Source organism: Gambusia affinis, linkage group LG22 (genome assembly GCF_019740435.1).
Source record: "Gambusia affinis linkage group LG22, SWU_Gaff_1.0, whole genome shotgun sequence".
NCBI lineage: Eukaryota > Metazoa > Chordata > Actinopteri > Cyprinodontiformes > Poeciliidae > Gambusia > Gambusia affinis.
The window spans coordinates 198,042-214,894 of record NC_057889.1 but is presented as its reverse complement, the minus strand read 5'-3'; the positions used below and the strand labels follow the sequence as shown (position 1 = coordinate 214,894).

The following is a 16,853-nucleotide window of genomic DNA, read 5'->3' as shown; positions in this document are numbered from 1 at the left end:
TTAACGTTTAGGGACAAATCTGCTCCGCTAGTGAAACGCTGAGTAACAGAGATGCTTGCAAGCTGGCAACAAAAAAATTAAGAGATTTTTTATTTTAATTATTATTTCCTTAAAACTTGGCCTTGTCCTTTCTATAATGCTCCAGTATCTGCAGCCAGATGTGACAGGTGTGAGGCGTCTTTTAAAACATTCCTGTGGAAATCTTCGAGAGCAGTCAGAGAGCCGATGGTCATCTTGTGTGCTGCTGGGCAGCAGGGGAACCACACAGAGACCACAGCAGATGATGCTTTCAGTAGAGCATGGACAGAAGGATACCAGCAGTTTCTGAGAAATATTGTTCCTCCTGAGAACTCTCGGGAAAGAAATGTGTCTAGAGGTGATCAAAGGTCAACCAGGGCCCCAATCTTTCTCAAATCAGACGAAATGGGTGTCAATTCACTCGACTACATTTGTGCAAAACGTTTGACACCAAATTTGTCTGATTTCATAAAAATGGGGGGGCTGGTTGACCTTCTGATCTTTAACCTTTATCTTCAAAGAAAATGCGGCACAAATTTTTTCTGCACAAACGTTTGACACCAATATTGTCTGATTTGAAGGTGTGGGAGAAACTTGACTCATGAATGTAGGTTCAGCTCTTCCATCGTAGGTTTTTCCCAAAACGCATTTTTGATTAAGAAGTTTTTAATTTTCTAAATATTTTTTTCAGATTAACATTTTTGAAACATGTTTTTTGTGATAATGTTTGGAATCCACTGCACTGGATCCAGTCCGCTGGATCCGGTCCAGTGGATCCATGCTCCGCCTCCTGCTCCCAGCTCTGCCATGTGTCTGTTCTCCTGTCTCCGGCGCTGCAGCGAAGCGGTACTGCAAGACCTCGAGCCCGGCCAGCAGCACCACAAGCTACGCCCCCAGCAGCAGCAGCAGCCTGAGTGGCGGCGGCGGCGGCGGGGGGGGCAGCAGCGCCAGCAGCACCTGCAGCAAGAGCAGCTTTGATTACACCCACGACATGGAGGCTGCCCATATGGCTGCCACCGCCATCCTCAACCTGTCCACCCGCTGCCGGGAGCTGCCCAACGCCCTGGGTTCGAAGCCCCATGAGCTGCTGGCCCAGGTGAGGCCCCGGCTGCTGCGGCACCGTCAACCTGTCTTATGTTGTTTGTGCTTTGGACTTTAAGATCAAATTTTTACAAATTTGATCTTAAAGTCAGACGGATGTTCAAGGCAAAATATGGCAAAAATATTGAGCAAGATTATTATTAAAGGCTGAAGATGTGAGCGACAATAAATCTTTATGCTCTTTATGCTGGATGACCATAAAGAGCGGTTCTGGTTCAGAAGGCTGCGGCTGTAACGGGTTTAATGATTCTGTCCCTCAGAGCCCAGAGGCAGAGGACGACGGGCCGGCGGAGCCGTCCGGTGCGCCCGGCGGGCCGGAGGGCAGCGGCGCGGTGCTGACCCCGCTGCAGCCCATGTCGCCGCAGCGCCAGGCTCTGCTCAGCAGCCGATGCTTCCAGCTGGACGCAGAGTGCTGGGAGCTGCCCGTGGATTTCACCAAGCGGCCCGGAGACGAGCCGGAGCTCAGAGAGGTACGCCGGCTCAGACTGCCCCCCGAGGGCAGAGATGTTACTGCACCTCTGGTCTGCAGGAACAAACTCCTCCATGTTCAGAGTTCACAGAAATGGCAGCTGCTGCGGCGACATTCAGCTCCTGATTGATACCTTCAGGTTCTCATGGCGACGTGTCCAAAGCTAGCAGCAATAATTTAGCCTCCAGTAAGAGGAAAAACGTCATATTTTCACTTTAGTTCATTCATAAATGTTACTGTTTCAAACTAATATATCAGCCACTTATTTATCAAGCTAAGCTCAGAGGTAAATATTTAGCTAATATATAAAATTCACATGCCGATAAGTGCTGCTACTACCAAAATAAAAGCTGGGTCTGTTTTTAACATACCAACTTAACTCCAAACTAATCATTTAGCTAGTTCAGAGCAAAGCCTTTGTTTTACAAGTTAGATATTTAATCCATAAACTTAATATAAAGCTAGCTCAGAGCTAAATGTTTAGCTTGCTAGCTAAATATTTTGTTTTCTAATAAAATATTTAATTTGAAACTGTTACATTTATGAATGAAAAGCAGTGTTGTGGTTTCATCTGTCGCCCTGAAGCAGAAGGACGATCTGGACCCGTTCCAGGAGCTGCTGGACGAGCCGCGGTTCCCGGCCGAGGTGACGGCGCCCAGCCCCAAGCACCACAAGTTCCCACCATGCAAGGAGGGCAAGAAGGAGCTGATGAGGTAAGGCTGAGGCGTCTCTGCTAGGCGCCATGTTAGATACTGACTGTGGCTGCTGCTCTACCAACCCACCGATAACCCGACCCGGTTAGCAGCAGCTAGCCACGGGCTGATCCATAGCAACAGAACCTGAACCACAGATCAGCTGTAAGATCCACTGGTTGACCTTACTGGTGTTTTCCCAGTGGATCTTGTGGAGTAGATCCTGCTGGTCCAGTTCTTAGTACAGCTTGTGTTTGTGTTCACTGACTCTGCAATGATCTTCTTCTTCTTCTGCTGCTGCTGCTGCTGTCTGTCCAGCTGCCAGATCGCCGATAAGAACATTCGTGGTTTGATGTCGTCCAACTCGCAGGAATTGAAGTGAGTCTTAAAGTCAGACTGATAAGCTCTGCTGTAGTTCTTCTGGCTGACTGTTGGTGGCGCTGTTTGCTAACCAGGTGTCCCACGCCGGGCTGTGACGGATCGGGACACATCACAGGGAATTATGCCTCCCACAGGAGGTACAGAGAACAACACATGAGTCAGCGTTTGCTCTGCAGGTTTTTCACTCTGGCCGTTTCCTCTTCCTGTCTGCAGTCTCTCCGGCTGTCCTCGAGCCAAGAAGAGCGGCGTTAAAATCCTCCACAGCAAAGAGGAGAAGGACGAGCAGGAGCCCATCAAGTAAGCGTCTGAATGTTGGAGTGTGAGGTGTAGAGTTGGCCTCCAGCCTGCAGGGGGCAGCTTTTTCCAGCTGAAAGTCAAAATGCTGCTTCCTGCGGCGGTTTGCTGCTCCTCCCAGGTGTCCGGTCCCTGGCTGCGACGGACAGGGTCATGTGACGGGGAAGTACGCCTCCCACCGCAGTGCGTCAGGCTGCCCCCTGGCGGCCAAGAGGCAGAAAGACAGCTACATGAACGGCTCGCAGTTCGTCTGGAAGGCCGGGAAGACGGACGGGATGACGTGTCCGACGCCAGGCTGCGACGGCTCCGGACACGTCAGCGGCAGCTTCCTGACCCACCGCAGGTGAGTTAGGAATAAAGACGGCTCCTGTCCTCCAGCTGCTCCGCCCGATCCAGATGTTTTCAGCATATGTTTGTATCCCAGTCTCTCCGGTTGTCCCCGCACCTCCACGGCCATGAAGAAAGCCCGGATGAGCAGCGCGGACCTGCTGACAATCAAACAAAGAGCGAGCAAAGGTGAGAGGAGAACCTCTGAGCGGATCGACCCAGAGCCGAGCCAGAACCCCTAATCTGGGTGGAACTTTGTGTTTCAGGAATAGAAAACGATGAAGAAATTAAACAGCTGGATGAAGAAATCAAAGATCTGAATGAGTCCAACAATCAAGTGGAGTCGGATATGATCAAACTGAGGACTCAGGTGAGGATCGTCTACCTGCTGAGCGTCAGAAACACAATATGAGAGAAGCAACAGTGAAACAACGCTGGCAGAAACAGAGAGTCTGTTGAAGCCTGACACTGAAACCACTCACATGTTGAATCAACAGGAACTCAGTGTTGGGCCAACCGTCCGCTGAATGGATCTGGATGCACATTTATGAATCAATGTTGGTTCATCTACCTTTTTGCTACATCATAACATACAAACTCCTTTGATCATCAGTCTGTTGTCCATGAAGATCAGCATCATGAGGTCCAGTCTGGTTCTGTCGGAACCAGAACCAGGACCAGTTGGGCTGACCCAGGTCCGACTCTGGTCGGTGTCACTCTGGTTCCTCGGTGCCTTCCTCCCGTTGTGGCGCCTAATGAAGCCACTTCCTGACCGTTTCCCTGCAGTCGGTCTGAAGGCGCCGGACAGAAAGAGGATAAACGTTTGGAAAGACATAAAAATATTTAATATTTTACTGGTTATAGAACAAACACCAAGCGTTCGGTTCCCCGTGTACACTTAGTTTAATTAATAAGGACACGCTAATGAATATTCATTAATATTTAACTAATGTTAGTCAACATATGCAATTACATTTACCCATGAAGCTGCAGCAGAGCCACAAAACATCACACTTATTTATCAATAAACAATTAAAATAAAAGTAATGTTGCCAAACTTTACAGAAAAGTTCTCAGAGTGGAATTAGATGTCATGAAGTGGTGGTGAGGGAAACGCAGCAGATCCAGGAAGCACTGCTGAGCAGAAACTGAGGCTCATCACAGCCAGCAACTGGCTGCACGGATGGACATGAAGACACTCGCTCACACAGACAGGAACAAAGGACACAGGTGGGGTTAAATACACAGAGGGTAGTCATGGAGACGGGACACACCTGGGAACAATCAGGGGGAGACGGGGCAAACTCCAAATAAACACAGAAAAACACATTAGATTCAGAAACAAGTTGCACCGGGCCAGCAGGGAGGGAAATACCAATCTGTAAACGGCTCCCCTGCTGGTCAGGAATAGTATTTACAGACAAGTAGAAAATGTTCAGATATAGATTAATTTAAAACGAGATCAAACCTGATCAATAATAACATGGTGAGACCCAGAGGAGGAACGGAAACAATCAGCACACACTGATCAGCGACTGATCAATGACTGATCAGCAACTGATCAATGACTGATCAGCAACTGATCAGCGACTGATCGACAACTGATTGACTACTGATCGACAACTGATTGGCGACTGATTGACGACTGATCAGCTACTGATCAACGACTGATCAACGACTGATCGACAACTGATTGGCGACTGATTGACGACTGATCAGCTACTGATCAACGACTGATCGACGACTGATCGACAACTGATCGACACTGATCGACAACTGATTGACGACTGATTGACAACTGATCAGCTACTGATCGGCGACTGATCGATGACTGATCAGCTACTAATCAATGACTGATCGGCGACTGATCGACAACTGATCGACGACTGATCGCAACTGATTGACGACTGATTGACGACTGATCAGCTACTAATCAATGACTGATCGACGACTGATCGACGACTGATTGACGACTGATCGGCTACTGATCAGCGACTGATCAACGATTGATCGATGACTGATCAATGACTGATCGACGACTGATCGACGACTGATCGACAACTGATCGACGACTGATTGATGACTGATTGACGACTGATCAGCTACTAATCAGCGACTGATCGACGACTGATCAACAACTGATCAGTGACTGATCGACAACTGATTGGCGACTGATCAGCTACTGATCAGCAACTGATCAACGACTGATCGACAACTGATCGACGACTGATTGACGACTGATCGACGACTGATTGACAACTGATTGACGACTGATCGGCGACTGATCGACAACTGATCAGCGATTGATCGACAACTGATCGGCGATTGATCGACGACTGATTGACGACTGATTGACGACTGATCGACAACTGATTGACGACTGATCAACAACTGATCGACAACTGATCAGCTACTGATCGACAACTGATCAGCGACTGATCAGATCTTTCAGTCATTAGAATTCAACCATAAATCATTGATTCAATGAATCTTTCAACATTAGTTGATTGGCTGGATTTGGATTATTGATTGATGATTGATCCACTGCCAGTAGTTGACCTCAAACCTAAAATTGACCGTTTTGATCAGATTTCAACGTCTCTTCCTCTCTGGTGGAGTCATTGCTGAAAATGACAGATAACCACAGACCTGTGACCTCTGACCTCTGGTCCGGTTCCTGTTTTGGTCCGGTTCGTTTGTGTTGATGTGAATGCAGCAATCGCTCTGTGGTGCGGACTTGAACGACCTAGATCGTTTGGAAGAAGCGGTCTGGGTCCAAACGGACTGCAGGTGTGAAAACTGTAATCCAGATTATCCCCAGTAATCTGGCTGTCTGGGACTGATCCGGTAACCCTCACCAGGAATGATTAGGATCCGTCTGGACCGGGTCTTTGGGTTTCAGTCCAACCCAACCATGTTTTCCTGCAGAGCCACCACCAGCAGGGGGAGCTCTGGGGAAACATGGAGGACTGGACGGTCCAGCTGAAGCTTGAAGCAGAAATGACCGTTTGATTTAATGAGGTTGCTGAGTGAGGCTGAGTGAGGGACCAGCTTCACTCCGCGTTCCTCCTGGTTCCTCCTGGTTCCTCCTGGTTCCTGAAGTTGGTTTCCGTCGTAAGAAGTCCATCAGATTCCTCATTACGCTGCAAAAACCTTCTGCGGTCGCCGTTTCCACTGTAGCGCACAGCGTTATCGTTTGGCCTGAATAAGCTGGACGGTTTTGACGCCCTGAGGAGAGGAAATGATGAGCAATGCCTCCGTCTCCAGAAGGCAGAGCGCCGTTTCTCTGGATGGGAACCGACCAGAGGCAGTTTGGATTCCTCCCCACCAGACACTAAAGACTCAAGACACTCCGCACCTGGTTGGACTTGTGATCTGAGACTCCAGTTGTAGCGCCAGTTTTTATCACATGTAATGAAGAATGACGACACAGTATATAGTAGATGCTAACGCTAAGCGCTATGCTAACAGGGAGCCCTTCAAACGCTGCGCAGGTCATAAATCAAACTTCTTTTCTTTCGTCAGTTTAATGAAGTGATTTGTTTCCTGTGGTCAGATCACCACCATGGAGACCAGCCTGAAGTCCATGGAGGAGGAGAACCGGGTCATGGAGCAGCACAACGACTCGCTGCTGCACGAACTGGCCACCCTGAGCCAGTCGCTCATCAACAGCCTGGCCAGCATCCAGCTGCCCCACATGGTGAGGAGCCCGACCCGGACCAGAACCGGACCCGGAACGGACCCGGACCGTAACCAGACCCGGACCGGAACCAGACCCGGACCAGAACCGGACCCGGAACGGACCCGGACCGTAACCAGACCCGGACCGGAGCCAGACCCGGACCGGAACCAGACCCGGACCGGAACCAGACCCGGACCAGAACCAGACCCGGACCGGAGCCAGACCCGGACCGGAGCCAGACCCGGACCGGAACCAGACCCGGACCGGAACCAGACCCGGACCAGAACCAGACCCGGACCGGAGCCAGACCCGGACCGTAACCAGACCCGGACCGTAACCAGACCCGGACCAGAACCAGACCCGGACCGGAGCCAGACCCGGACCGTAACCAGACCCGGACCGGAACCAGACCCGGACCGGAACCAGACCCGGACCGTAACCAGACCCGGACCGTAACCAGACCCGGACCGGAACCAGACCCGGACCGGAACCAGACCCGGACCGGAACCAGACCCGGACCGGAACCAGACCGGAACCCTGCAGATGCATCTGCCAGTGGGTCTGTTGGCCCGTTCTGGCCCAGTTGAGCTTCAGAACTTCACGTTTCTGTTGCTCAGGCAAAATTAAACTCTGTGTCTTATGCTTTTATTTTGAAAGTATAAACTAAGGAAGTTTTCACACAATCTTTGATGCGAATTCAGTTCATTTCTGCTCAGGTTGAAACCTGCTGAGCAGAAATGTTTACAGAACCTTAACGCAGAAGTTCCTCCAGGTTCTTCCAGGTTCCTCCAGGTTCTTCCAGGTTCTTGCTGACATGTTTAGTCTTTATCATGAAGTTAATCGTCTCCAGCAGTTTTTCCTCTTCTGCTTCTTTCTGCTCATGCCTCTTGTCAGAACCAGCGGCGCCGGCCGCCATGTTGTTGGTCTGATGTCATGTCGCCGTGTTGGAGGGAGACTCTGGCTAATTGGATAATCTCTGGAAACAGGAAGTTGTCAGAAAGCTTTGAGCAGCTTCCTGTGAGGAAACCTCCACCTTAACGAGGAGTTCATGATCCGGTGATCTGGGATCTGTTGAGGGAAAGTTCCCGACTCGTTAAGGCGGACGTCGCTGAGCTCCTGACCGACGCTAACGGATTCTCTGTCCTCCTGTGGAGGCCAGAGGGTTAGACTTCATCCTTTATCCAACTATCCTCCTCTTCTTCATTATGAGATGAAGAAGAGGAGATGATGCCCTGGGAATACTGGTGGTAGACAGAAACCAGTTTATCCACTGGAAATTGAACCTTTGCGTTTGATTCACAACTAGTTAAACATGCTAGCCGGATTGTGTTTTCATTTCCCATTAAAGTAAAAGTCAACGTTTTTCACCTCTGCAATGCATGCTGGGCCGGCAAAACACAAAACATCTGGATGGAAATGAACGCCTCAAAGTTTTCGCTCCCCGTTAACCAGGAGAGATCAGCTGAAACAAGCTAGCAGGAGCTAACGCTACTAGCGATAGCTAATTGGCTAGCGCTAACAGGAAATCAGAACAAACTGGAACGTAAAGAACGGAGGATTAAAATGACTTTGATTTTTCTTCCAGTCTTTGTAACAGTTTTAATCTATCAGTGAAATTGTTCTGATGGTTCTGATGAATCTGGGCCTGAAGGTTCTGATATTAGCAGAACCCATCTCTCCCCATTTTAGCAGTAATATTTTCCACTATCAGAGCGGCCATATTGGATCCTGAACGTTTTCATCTCTACTGGGACAATTAAACTCAGAGTAAATCAAAACGGTTTTCTACTTTTAAACTGCAAACAGGAAGTGGTTTTAAACAAGATTTTCAAAATAAAATGTAGAAATGCTATTTTCTGGTTCTGGAATCTCCTCCAGCTTCAGGCAAACCTGTCCTGGTTCCTCCAGAACCTTGTTTGGGTTTTGGTTCTGGATGCTACTGGAAGCTTCACTTCCTGTCGCGTCTCCTCGTTCTGTCCATGAACTTCCTGTTTGGCCTCCTTGACCGTGTCTATCCATCCCGAGTTCTGCATGCTCCCGGTCGGTTCTGGTTCTTATGGTCGATGTGCAGGAATCCGGACCGAAACACTGATCCGGGCTTTTCCTGACGGCGTTCCCGCTCTTCCCGCTGTGTCCGCCTGCGCTGACCGCCGGGTTTGTTCTGCTCCACAGGAACCGATGAACGAACAGAACTTTGACTCGTATGTCAGCACTCTGACTGACATGTACACCCACCAGGACCGGTACCAGAGCCCGGAGAACAAGGCGCTGCTGGAGAACATCCGCCAGGCCGTCCAGGGCATCCAGGTCTGACCGGAACGGGAAGCCGGTTCCGGAGGATCCGGGCCCGGGTCCGCTCCTGTTTCTGTCCTCATCAGTGTCTGGTTCTGTTCTCTTGGTTGGTGTTGCTTTGCTTTGGACTCAGACGTGTCTCGGTCCAACCCGGTCCGATGTGGCGTCCCACTCATGGCTGCTCATCCTTCTTTAACGTTGTTTACACCAGGACAAACTGGGCTGTACTGGTCAGACTGGGAGCCTGAACGTCTGGCTTCAGACTCTGAATCCTTCTGAGCTTCTGCTGCAGATCCCATCATCCCATCGGGCCTCCTCCTTTCAGGCTTTTATTTTGAAATGCAAACGGCTGCAGGAAATGTAGGAGACAATCCGCCACCTGACTGGACAGTGGAGACCAGTGGAGACCAGTGGAGACCAGTGGGAGGAACTGAGTGGGAATATGCAATTTCTTATGAACCACGGAGCAACGAGCTGAAAGCTGTTTTTACTGACGATCGATGTTTGTATGAATCTTTTCCTACTTGGTGTTTTAGCCGCCTCTGTTCCATGTTTAGATGTTTTATTCTGAGCTTCTCTGGATCTACAGGGTCAAAAGTCCTCCAGAACCGGTCCAATGGAGGCTTTGGGTCAGAACCGATGGGACATTTCCTCATCACACCTCATCATGCATGCACTTTATGGAAGCACGTTCCTGTATCGCCGCGCCGCCGGTCCAGTTCACCCTGAAAGGAAAACTCCGCCTCTCGCCTCCATTTATGGTCGGCCTCCAGGCGAACCCTGACCTCCAGGGTCGCTGGCTGAGGTTCTGCTGCTCAGCCCGGCCGGGTCCAGGAGGACCCGATGGCTCTGCCTGATGGGAGCCGTTTGAAACGTCACAAACTGACAGCAACAAGTTCAGATTGTCCGTTTCTACAGGGAAGGAATGAGCTTCAGTTTCAAAGTCACATTTTCACCCACATTCAGAAACGTCCAATAAAAACTTGCTAAATATTTAGCTGGAAATGTGCTTGCTAACTAAATGTTTAGCTTCAAGCTATTTATTTAGCTCACTAACTAAATACCTCGTTAATTATTGAGTGTGAAGCTAAATGTTTGGTTTGAAACTGTGATGTTTAGAAATAGAGAATAACTCGGTGAAAATATAACTTTGAAAGATAAAAACAACTTTTTCTGACTAAATAATCCAAATTACCAAACGGCTGCCATGTTCACGCCTTTTCTGGAAGAGAACCCAGAATCCGATCTCAGCTCGGTTCTAGACGATCCGCTCGGTTTCATGAGAACAACAATAATCCATGTTTGGGATTTTTTGGATGCGTTTCCAGGATTAAACGTTTCCATCTGAAGGATTATTATTCCCGTCTCTGCCTAAAAATGGGAAGCGGTGTCATTCCCGGTAAGCCCGGGGTCGGATCCTCACCCTCCGGCTGCAGGAGGAGTTTTCCTGAAGGAAACGGATCTGCGGCTTCCTGCTTTGGTTTTCCTGCAGAACGGAGTTAAAGCACAATTTAAAGATGTGAACACGCCTGAATGAAGAACCTCACTGAAATGATCTTTTTATATCTTTGATTTCATGTCAGACTTCCAGAAGCTTTTTTCCTACCAGACAGCATGACTCCCTGCTGACCCCTTCAGGGTCACCAGGTTCCATTTCTGTTGAATTGTGGAGTTTGTACAGTTTCTATCATGTTGGTGTTGCCATCTGTTGCTCTGAATAAATCTTGTGTTGCAACACCTGCAAAGAGCCTTTGTTGACCTTCCTGAACAGCTGCAGGTTCTCCTTCCACATGACTTTACTGCAAGTGAATCATCACGAGTTTGTTGTGTGGACTGTAAGTCAAAGTTGGTCATTTTATTAGGTACGCCTTGCTGGTACCGGGTTGGACCCGTTTACCTCCAGAACCACTTTGTTTTTACACCTCGTGTCTGAAACGTTCCTGAGACGTTTGGAGCCTCACAGCATCAGATAATAACAACAGTCTTCAGTCAGAGGGGTTTTCAAAGTCACTGAAATACTGACCTCTACAGGAGATCAGTAATCTGAGTAATGTCAGATAAAACATCTAATTTCCCTCTGGGATTAATAAGATTTTTAATTGAATTGTTAAAGAAGATTGAATCAATGTTTTTCATCAAAATGTTAGTTTGATGCTGTTCACACTGATGCTATCAAACTATTTTATTATTTACATTGGAAATTAGCTTGAACATAATTCCTCACAATCTAGATCTCAATGTAATCTTTTTTAAATGATTTTTATGCAGATGATTTAGTAATTTACTGCTGTTCTCCATCACTATCAGGCCATACAGGATTTGCAGTCTGCTGTCAATGAGGCTCAAACACTCTTACAAACTCTGAAGTTTGTTTTGAATCTGGATCAGACAAAATCAAAGGTTTTTTTCAGACTCTAGAAAATTACCAGAAATCCCTCTAATGCTGACCACTGCTGCTGGAGCACAAACTGTAATTATAAATATGTTGATTTTATTCTAGATAAAGAGCTTTCTTTTAAAATCACAGTAAATTTGTTACAAACATTGAAAATGAAGTTTAGGTTTTATTATTGAAATGGATCCTGTTTCTCTATCAAAGCTAGAAGTAAATTAGTAGCAGCAACTTTCCTGCCACTCCTGGATTATGGAAATGTTTTATATATGAATCCTTCGACCAAATGCCTTCAGTCACTGAACATTGTGTATCATCGTGCTTTAAGGTTTCTAACTGGTAGCAGACGTTTAGTGCATCTCTGTGATTTGGATGTAAAAGCTGAACGGAGAAACAATCAATATGATCCTGATCTATAAATCTCTACTCTGCTTGGCTCCAGCAAACTTTCGCTCTCTCTTCCATAGATCTGTTGTTCTTTACACCCTAATAACATTTTTCTTTTGCATGTTCCACGTGTTTGAACTGAAAAGGCGAAACAAGCATTCAGTGTGAAGCTGCTTCAGTAATCAGCTCCAGTCTGAACTCAACATGTCAGAACTGATTTCATTGGATTTATTTCTTCTTAAAAACAGGCAACAAGATTTTATTAACCAGCGTCACTGCTTTTAAATGGTTTTTATTGTTTTACTCTTGTGTATATGAATTAATGAGTTTTATTTTGTAAGCAGGTTGCTGTGTATTGCAGACTTTCTGCCCAGGTCCCTGTTGAAAATGAGATCCAGATCCCAACGGGGTTTACCGAATAAATAAAGGAAATAAATAAATAAATATTTTAAATCTCAACATTTGGGATTTTAACAAGGATGTGTTTAATTTTGAGAGCTAATGTACATTATTGTATCACACAATGTAATTTACCTAACGTGTATTATTTAATCCTTTAAAGAATTAAAAAATATGACCCTTTAGTCCCAGACATTTGTCTAAATGTACATGTAAGCATCGTGGAGTTTTGTGAATCTCTCATCTTTGCTTAAATCAACCATCATGGGGTTAAAGAATTTTCTGCTCAACTTCATGGAGACGAAAAACGGACGCAGGTATAAAAAAAGAAATGGCTATTTTGAAAAACATAATTTGTTTGCGAAACGTAATCTATAAACTACTTTTTGTCCCTGACTCCCCTTTAACATGTACTGCTCACTGCCTTCCAGTTCCTCTCCCAATATGGCCGACAGGGTGGCGTTAGCCGATGCGAAGACATTTATGCAAAGGCATAAATACGCATTTATATATTTATAAATGCGTATTTATGTTTATAACCAGAACTGTGAAGGAATGGGAGAAACCAAAGCTCAACATGCTGAAGGTGGTGAATTTTCTCCAGGACAGCAGAGGGCGCCAAAATGCGCCACGGTACCACTTCCGGGGTGAAAACAAATCCCCTTCCGGTGGGTAAAAAACAAACCGGACCGCGGTGACTCCAGCAGAACTTCAGTGGCTCACCGTGGCTGCTGAATGAACAGGCAGTCCAGTTCGGCTCGGTTCGGTCAGCCAATATGGTGAAGTGTGTGGTCTCCGGCTGTCCGAACCGGATGGACGGGTCCAATCATGGAGTGTTCAACAGAACCCAGAGACGGTTCTTCAAATTCCCGCGAGATCCAGCGAGGGTCAAGGTAGGTCCAGTTTCATACTGGTACCGGACTTTAGAAGCTACGGTCCGGTTCGGTCCAGTTAGTGAGTTAGAAAGTCAAAGTTACTGAGGTTGTACAAAGACCCGAAGTGGACCACAGTAGAACCGGACCAGCCAGCCAGTCCAGATTGAGTCCAAGCCAGGAACCGGCCTCCACTGGGTTTCCCTGGAACCGGCTCGTCAGGTCCGGAAGGTTCTGGAGGTCCAGATCAGGATAATGGTTCTGCTCTGTTTGGAATACCAGTTGTTAAACTGGACTTGGACGAAATGTTTTGTTCGGTTCTCTGGTGCCGTTTTGCTTTGTCACTGGAAAACCACATGACCTTTGACCTCTGAGTCCAGAGGTCAAAGGTCATATGGGTCACGACTGACCTGACAAAGATCCGTTTAGAGAACGAATCAGTTCCAGAGAACCCAACCAGAGGTTCTGGTTGGGTTCTAAACGGGTCACTGGGTCCTTCAAGGTGTGGCTGGCGGCGCTGCGGCAGGCAGACCAGCAGAACCAGAACCAGAATCTGATCTGTGAGGACCACTTCCTGCCGGAGGACGTCTTGTCGGGTGACGTCAGCGCCGACGCCATTCCCATCATGCCTCCCTGCCTGGACGGGCCGCTGGACCCGTTGGACCGGTGGGGAGCTGGGTCGGAGGACGACGAGGACCAGTGGGTCGGAACCGCCGGGCCTGGTGAGGAAGAGGAGGAGGAAGGCTGCCTTCCCTTTAACACCAAGATGGCTGCTTCAGAACTTCCTGCTCTGGACCCAACAGAACAGGTCAGAATCTCCAGCTGGACCTTTACTGAGCCGACCGACCCGGTTCTGCTGGATCAGAACTGGCCCAGTTGGTTCCCAGTAGAACTGATAACTGTTGTTCTGTTCCCACCTGCAGAACCGGGCTCTCAAAGCGGTGCCAGAAGGTCCGACTCTTGGGTAAGCGGTTCTGATCTGGTTCCATTGTGGTTCTGTCAGAAGTTTCTGGGCCGGTATTGATTCGTGTCTCCCTACAGCCAGCAGCAGCAGAACGGGCCGATTCGGACCCAGACCCGGGAAGGTTGGTTCTGTCGAGTGGCGGCGGCGTCCGTGCGGTTCTATGGGTCTCTAACCGGGCCGTGTCGTCCCCAGACGTGTCTCTGCTGGTTCTGACCCGGCGGTTCCTAGACCTGTTCCTGACGGCGCCGGACGGCTGTCTGGACCTGCGCAGCGCCATCGCCAGCCTGAGGACGCGCCGCCGCCGCGTCTATGACATCACCAACGTGCTGCAGGGCGTCCGGCTCATCCAGAAGGAGTCTGTCAACCGGATCCGCTGGATGTGAGTGATCCGGTTCCGGGTCTGCCTCTCTCATGTGACATCACACTTCCAGGAACTTTGTAGCTGACAGCCATCTTGCTATGGAGTTACTATGACAACACCAAACTAGCCACAGGCTCAGAAGAAGCTCTCTCCTCGTTTGTGACCTTTGAACTGTTTGACTTCTTTACATTTAATTCCACTGTGGAATGTTAAGATAAACATCAGATTTTTGTTGCCATTATTTACTAGCTTAGCTAATGTAGCTTTTATCTGCTACCTGAGACACACCTGTAGCCTCGCTGTTGCTGCAGGTTCTCCCTCTGCCAGTCACCTGAACCTCGTTATTCGTCTGCAGAGTTCCTACGTTCTTTATGAATCTGTTGAAACTTTGACTAGAACCTTAGTTTCTCCCAGGATTTCCAGTTAAAGCAGTATGTTGTGTGCAGAGGAAGCAGCCCCGCCTCCAGCTACCTGGGTCAGAACCGGGCCCAGTCCAACATGGCCGACCTGAAGCTGGTGGAGGAAACTCTGGACTCTCTGATCCGGACCAGCGCTGAGCAGCTCTTCCACCTGACCGATGACCCGCACAACTCCAGATATCCTTAAGTCCGGTCCGGTTCGATCCGGTTCAGAGTTTCTGCTCCACCTGGACTATACCAGTGGGGAAAGCAGGCAGATGGTTTAAACAGGTTCTGGTCGGTTCTGATGGGTCCTGCTCACCAGTATTGGAACCCATGAAGTTTAGGTTTAATATTTACTGAAGGAAATTCATCAAATGTTTTCCTGCCGATAGTTTGATGCAAAACAGCAAACGATAAAAAACCCATCAAGAGCAAAACTAAGAAACATGTCAGCTTTTGCTGCTAATCGCTATGGAAACCCATCGGCTCGCCTGCTGCAGATCATAAATAAGGATCACTGGACTGGACCTCAGGCTTCTGGACCGGACCTCAGGCTTCTGGACCGGACCTCAGGCTTCTGGACCGGACCTCAGGCTGGTTCTGTTTGGTCCTTAAATCCAATTTTGCTCTTTGTTACTTTGGACCTCAAACTTTCCATCTTCACTCTGAAAGGTAACTTGAAGGGCACCAGTAATGGTGAGCAGGATCCTGGGATCAGAACCGGACCAGAACCCTGCTGGAAGGAAGGAGGTATCAGGATCGGTTCTGGACTCTCCACCGTCTCCAGGGTTCTGGTTCTGGTCACACTGTTGGACCTTTAGCAGAACCAAACGTTCTGGTTCTGGTCCAGGTTCAGAACCTGTCCCTCTGCCTTTGGATCAGAACCGGTTCTCCTTGACGGCGGTCCGGTCCAAGCTGGCCTACGTGACCCGGCAGGACCTGGTCGGGCTGCAGAACCTCCAGAACCAGACGGTTCTGGTGGTGAAGGCGCCGGAGGAAACCAAGCTGGAGGTTCCGGCTCCCACCGAGGTGAGCAGAACCGCAGAACGGGTCGGGCCGGGTCACAATCAAACTGAGGTTCTGTTCTGATCCAGGACAGCATCCAGATCCACCTGAAGGGCGGGACGGGTCCGATCCGGGTTCTGACATGCGACGCCGGAACCACAGGAGAAGTGGGCTTTTCTTCCCTGGAGGAGAGTCGGATCAGAACCGCCGAGCTGCACGCAGGTAGCTTCAGAACTGAGCCGGGTCCACCAGAACCTCTGACCCATTGAAGAAACCAGTGAGTTCTGGGTCCAGGTTCTGGTTCTGATGATACCTCATAGGTTTCAGCTGAACCAGAACCGGGACTGAATAGTTTGGGTCATCAGAACCTGGGAGACTGGAGGTGGTTCTGATGACGCCCAGCTGTGATTGGCTGACTGGTGATCAGGTGACCCCTGTTCTGGTTCCAGGTCAGAAGAACCGGGTCCAGAGCGTGTAGCTCCAACCGGGCCAGCAGGAGGCGCTGCAGGCTGAGAACAGGAGAATCGATCCAACTGACGGCTTTACAGAGGAACCGGACCAGAACCACAGACCGGACCGGAACCAGGAGTGAAGTGATGGAGAGGATGCCGATTGTTATTATTTTTTTGTCTGGTTCTGGTTTTGTTTTGAGCTCAGAACTTTCTGACAGAACCGGGCCAGGATGTTTTGAAATAAAGAGTAAATAAAACCTGGACTGGTTCCGAGTCTCTGACCCGTTCAGCTGCTGCAGCGGTTCTGAAGACGGATCCCTAAAAGGTTCTGACCTGCTGGACCGGCGGTTTCACAGAATGGCAG

The 16,853-nt window shown here is 48.8% G+C and overlaps 2 protein-coding genes across 5 annotated transcripts in view; both read left to right on the top strand.

Moving 5' to 3' along the window:
- The window catches only part of myt1la (myelin transcription factor 1-like, a), a 33,655-nt gene extending 21,044 nt beyond the window's left edge, over window positions 1-12,611 (top strand). For both annotated transcript variants that reach the window (XM_044106970.1, XM_044106971.1), the window contains 11 exons: window positions 858-1,114; window positions 1,380-1,589; window positions 2,174-2,301; window positions 2,599-2,658; window positions 2,736-2,798; window positions 2,875-2,958; window positions 3,077-3,298; window positions 3,380-3,471; window positions 3,549-3,652; window positions 6,839-6,982; window positions 9,137-12,611. In XM_044106970.1, the coding sequence (XP_043962905.1) occupies window positions 858-1,114; window positions 1,380-1,589; window positions 2,174-2,301; window positions 2,599-2,658; window positions 2,736-2,798; window positions 2,875-2,958; window positions 3,077-3,298; window positions 3,380-3,471; window positions 3,549-3,652; window positions 6,839-6,982; window positions 9,137-9,277 (1,505 nt within the window). In that variant the 3' untranslated portion in view covers window positions 9,278-12,611. The remainder of the gene's footprint in view (window positions 1-857; window positions 1,115-1,379; window positions 1,590-2,173; window positions 2,302-2,598; window positions 2,659-2,735; window positions 2,799-2,874; window positions 2,959-3,076; window positions 3,299-3,379; window positions 3,472-3,548; window positions 3,653-6,838; window positions 6,983-9,136) is intronic.
- Window positions 12,612-13,042: 431 nt separating this feature from the next.
- e2f6 (E2F transcription factor 6) lies at window positions 13,043-16,757 on the top strand. Of its 3 annotated transcripts, none has more exons than XM_044106653.1 (9): window positions 13,043-13,327; window positions 13,809-14,114; window positions 14,230-14,270; window positions 14,348-14,391; window positions 14,463-14,649; window positions 15,078-15,227; window positions 15,947-16,061; window positions 16,127-16,259; window positions 16,487-16,757. In XM_044106653.1, exons 1-9 carry the CDS (start codon window positions 13,211-13,213, stop codon window positions 16,513-16,515), a joined length of 1,122 nt encoding a protein of 373 aa, XP_043962588.1. In that variant the 5' UTR covers window positions 13,043-13,210; the 3' UTR covers window positions 16,516-16,757. The 3 variants fall into 3 exon arrangements, with proteins under 3 accessions (XP_043962588.1, XP_043962586.1, XP_043962587.1); XM_044106651.1 differs by having other exon boundaries at window positions 16,465-16,757; XM_044106652.1 differs by having other exon boundaries at window positions 16,127-16,314.
- Window positions 16,758-16,853: the final 96 nt, after the last annotated feature.

Coding starts and splice junctions, on each gene's coding strand:
- e2f6 (XM_044106651.1), top strand. CDS start 13,211: ATGGTGAAGTGTGTGGTCTCCGGCTGTCCGAACCGGATGGACGGGTCC. Junction 13,328..13,808: donor GAGATCCAGCGAGGGTCAAG/GTAGGTCCAGTT, acceptor GGGTCCTTCAAG/GTGTGGCTGGCGGCGCTGCG. Junction 14,650..15,077: donor GTCAACCGGATCCGCTGGAT/GTGAGTGATCCG, acceptor TGTTGTGTGCAG/AGGAAGCAGCCCCGCCTCCA.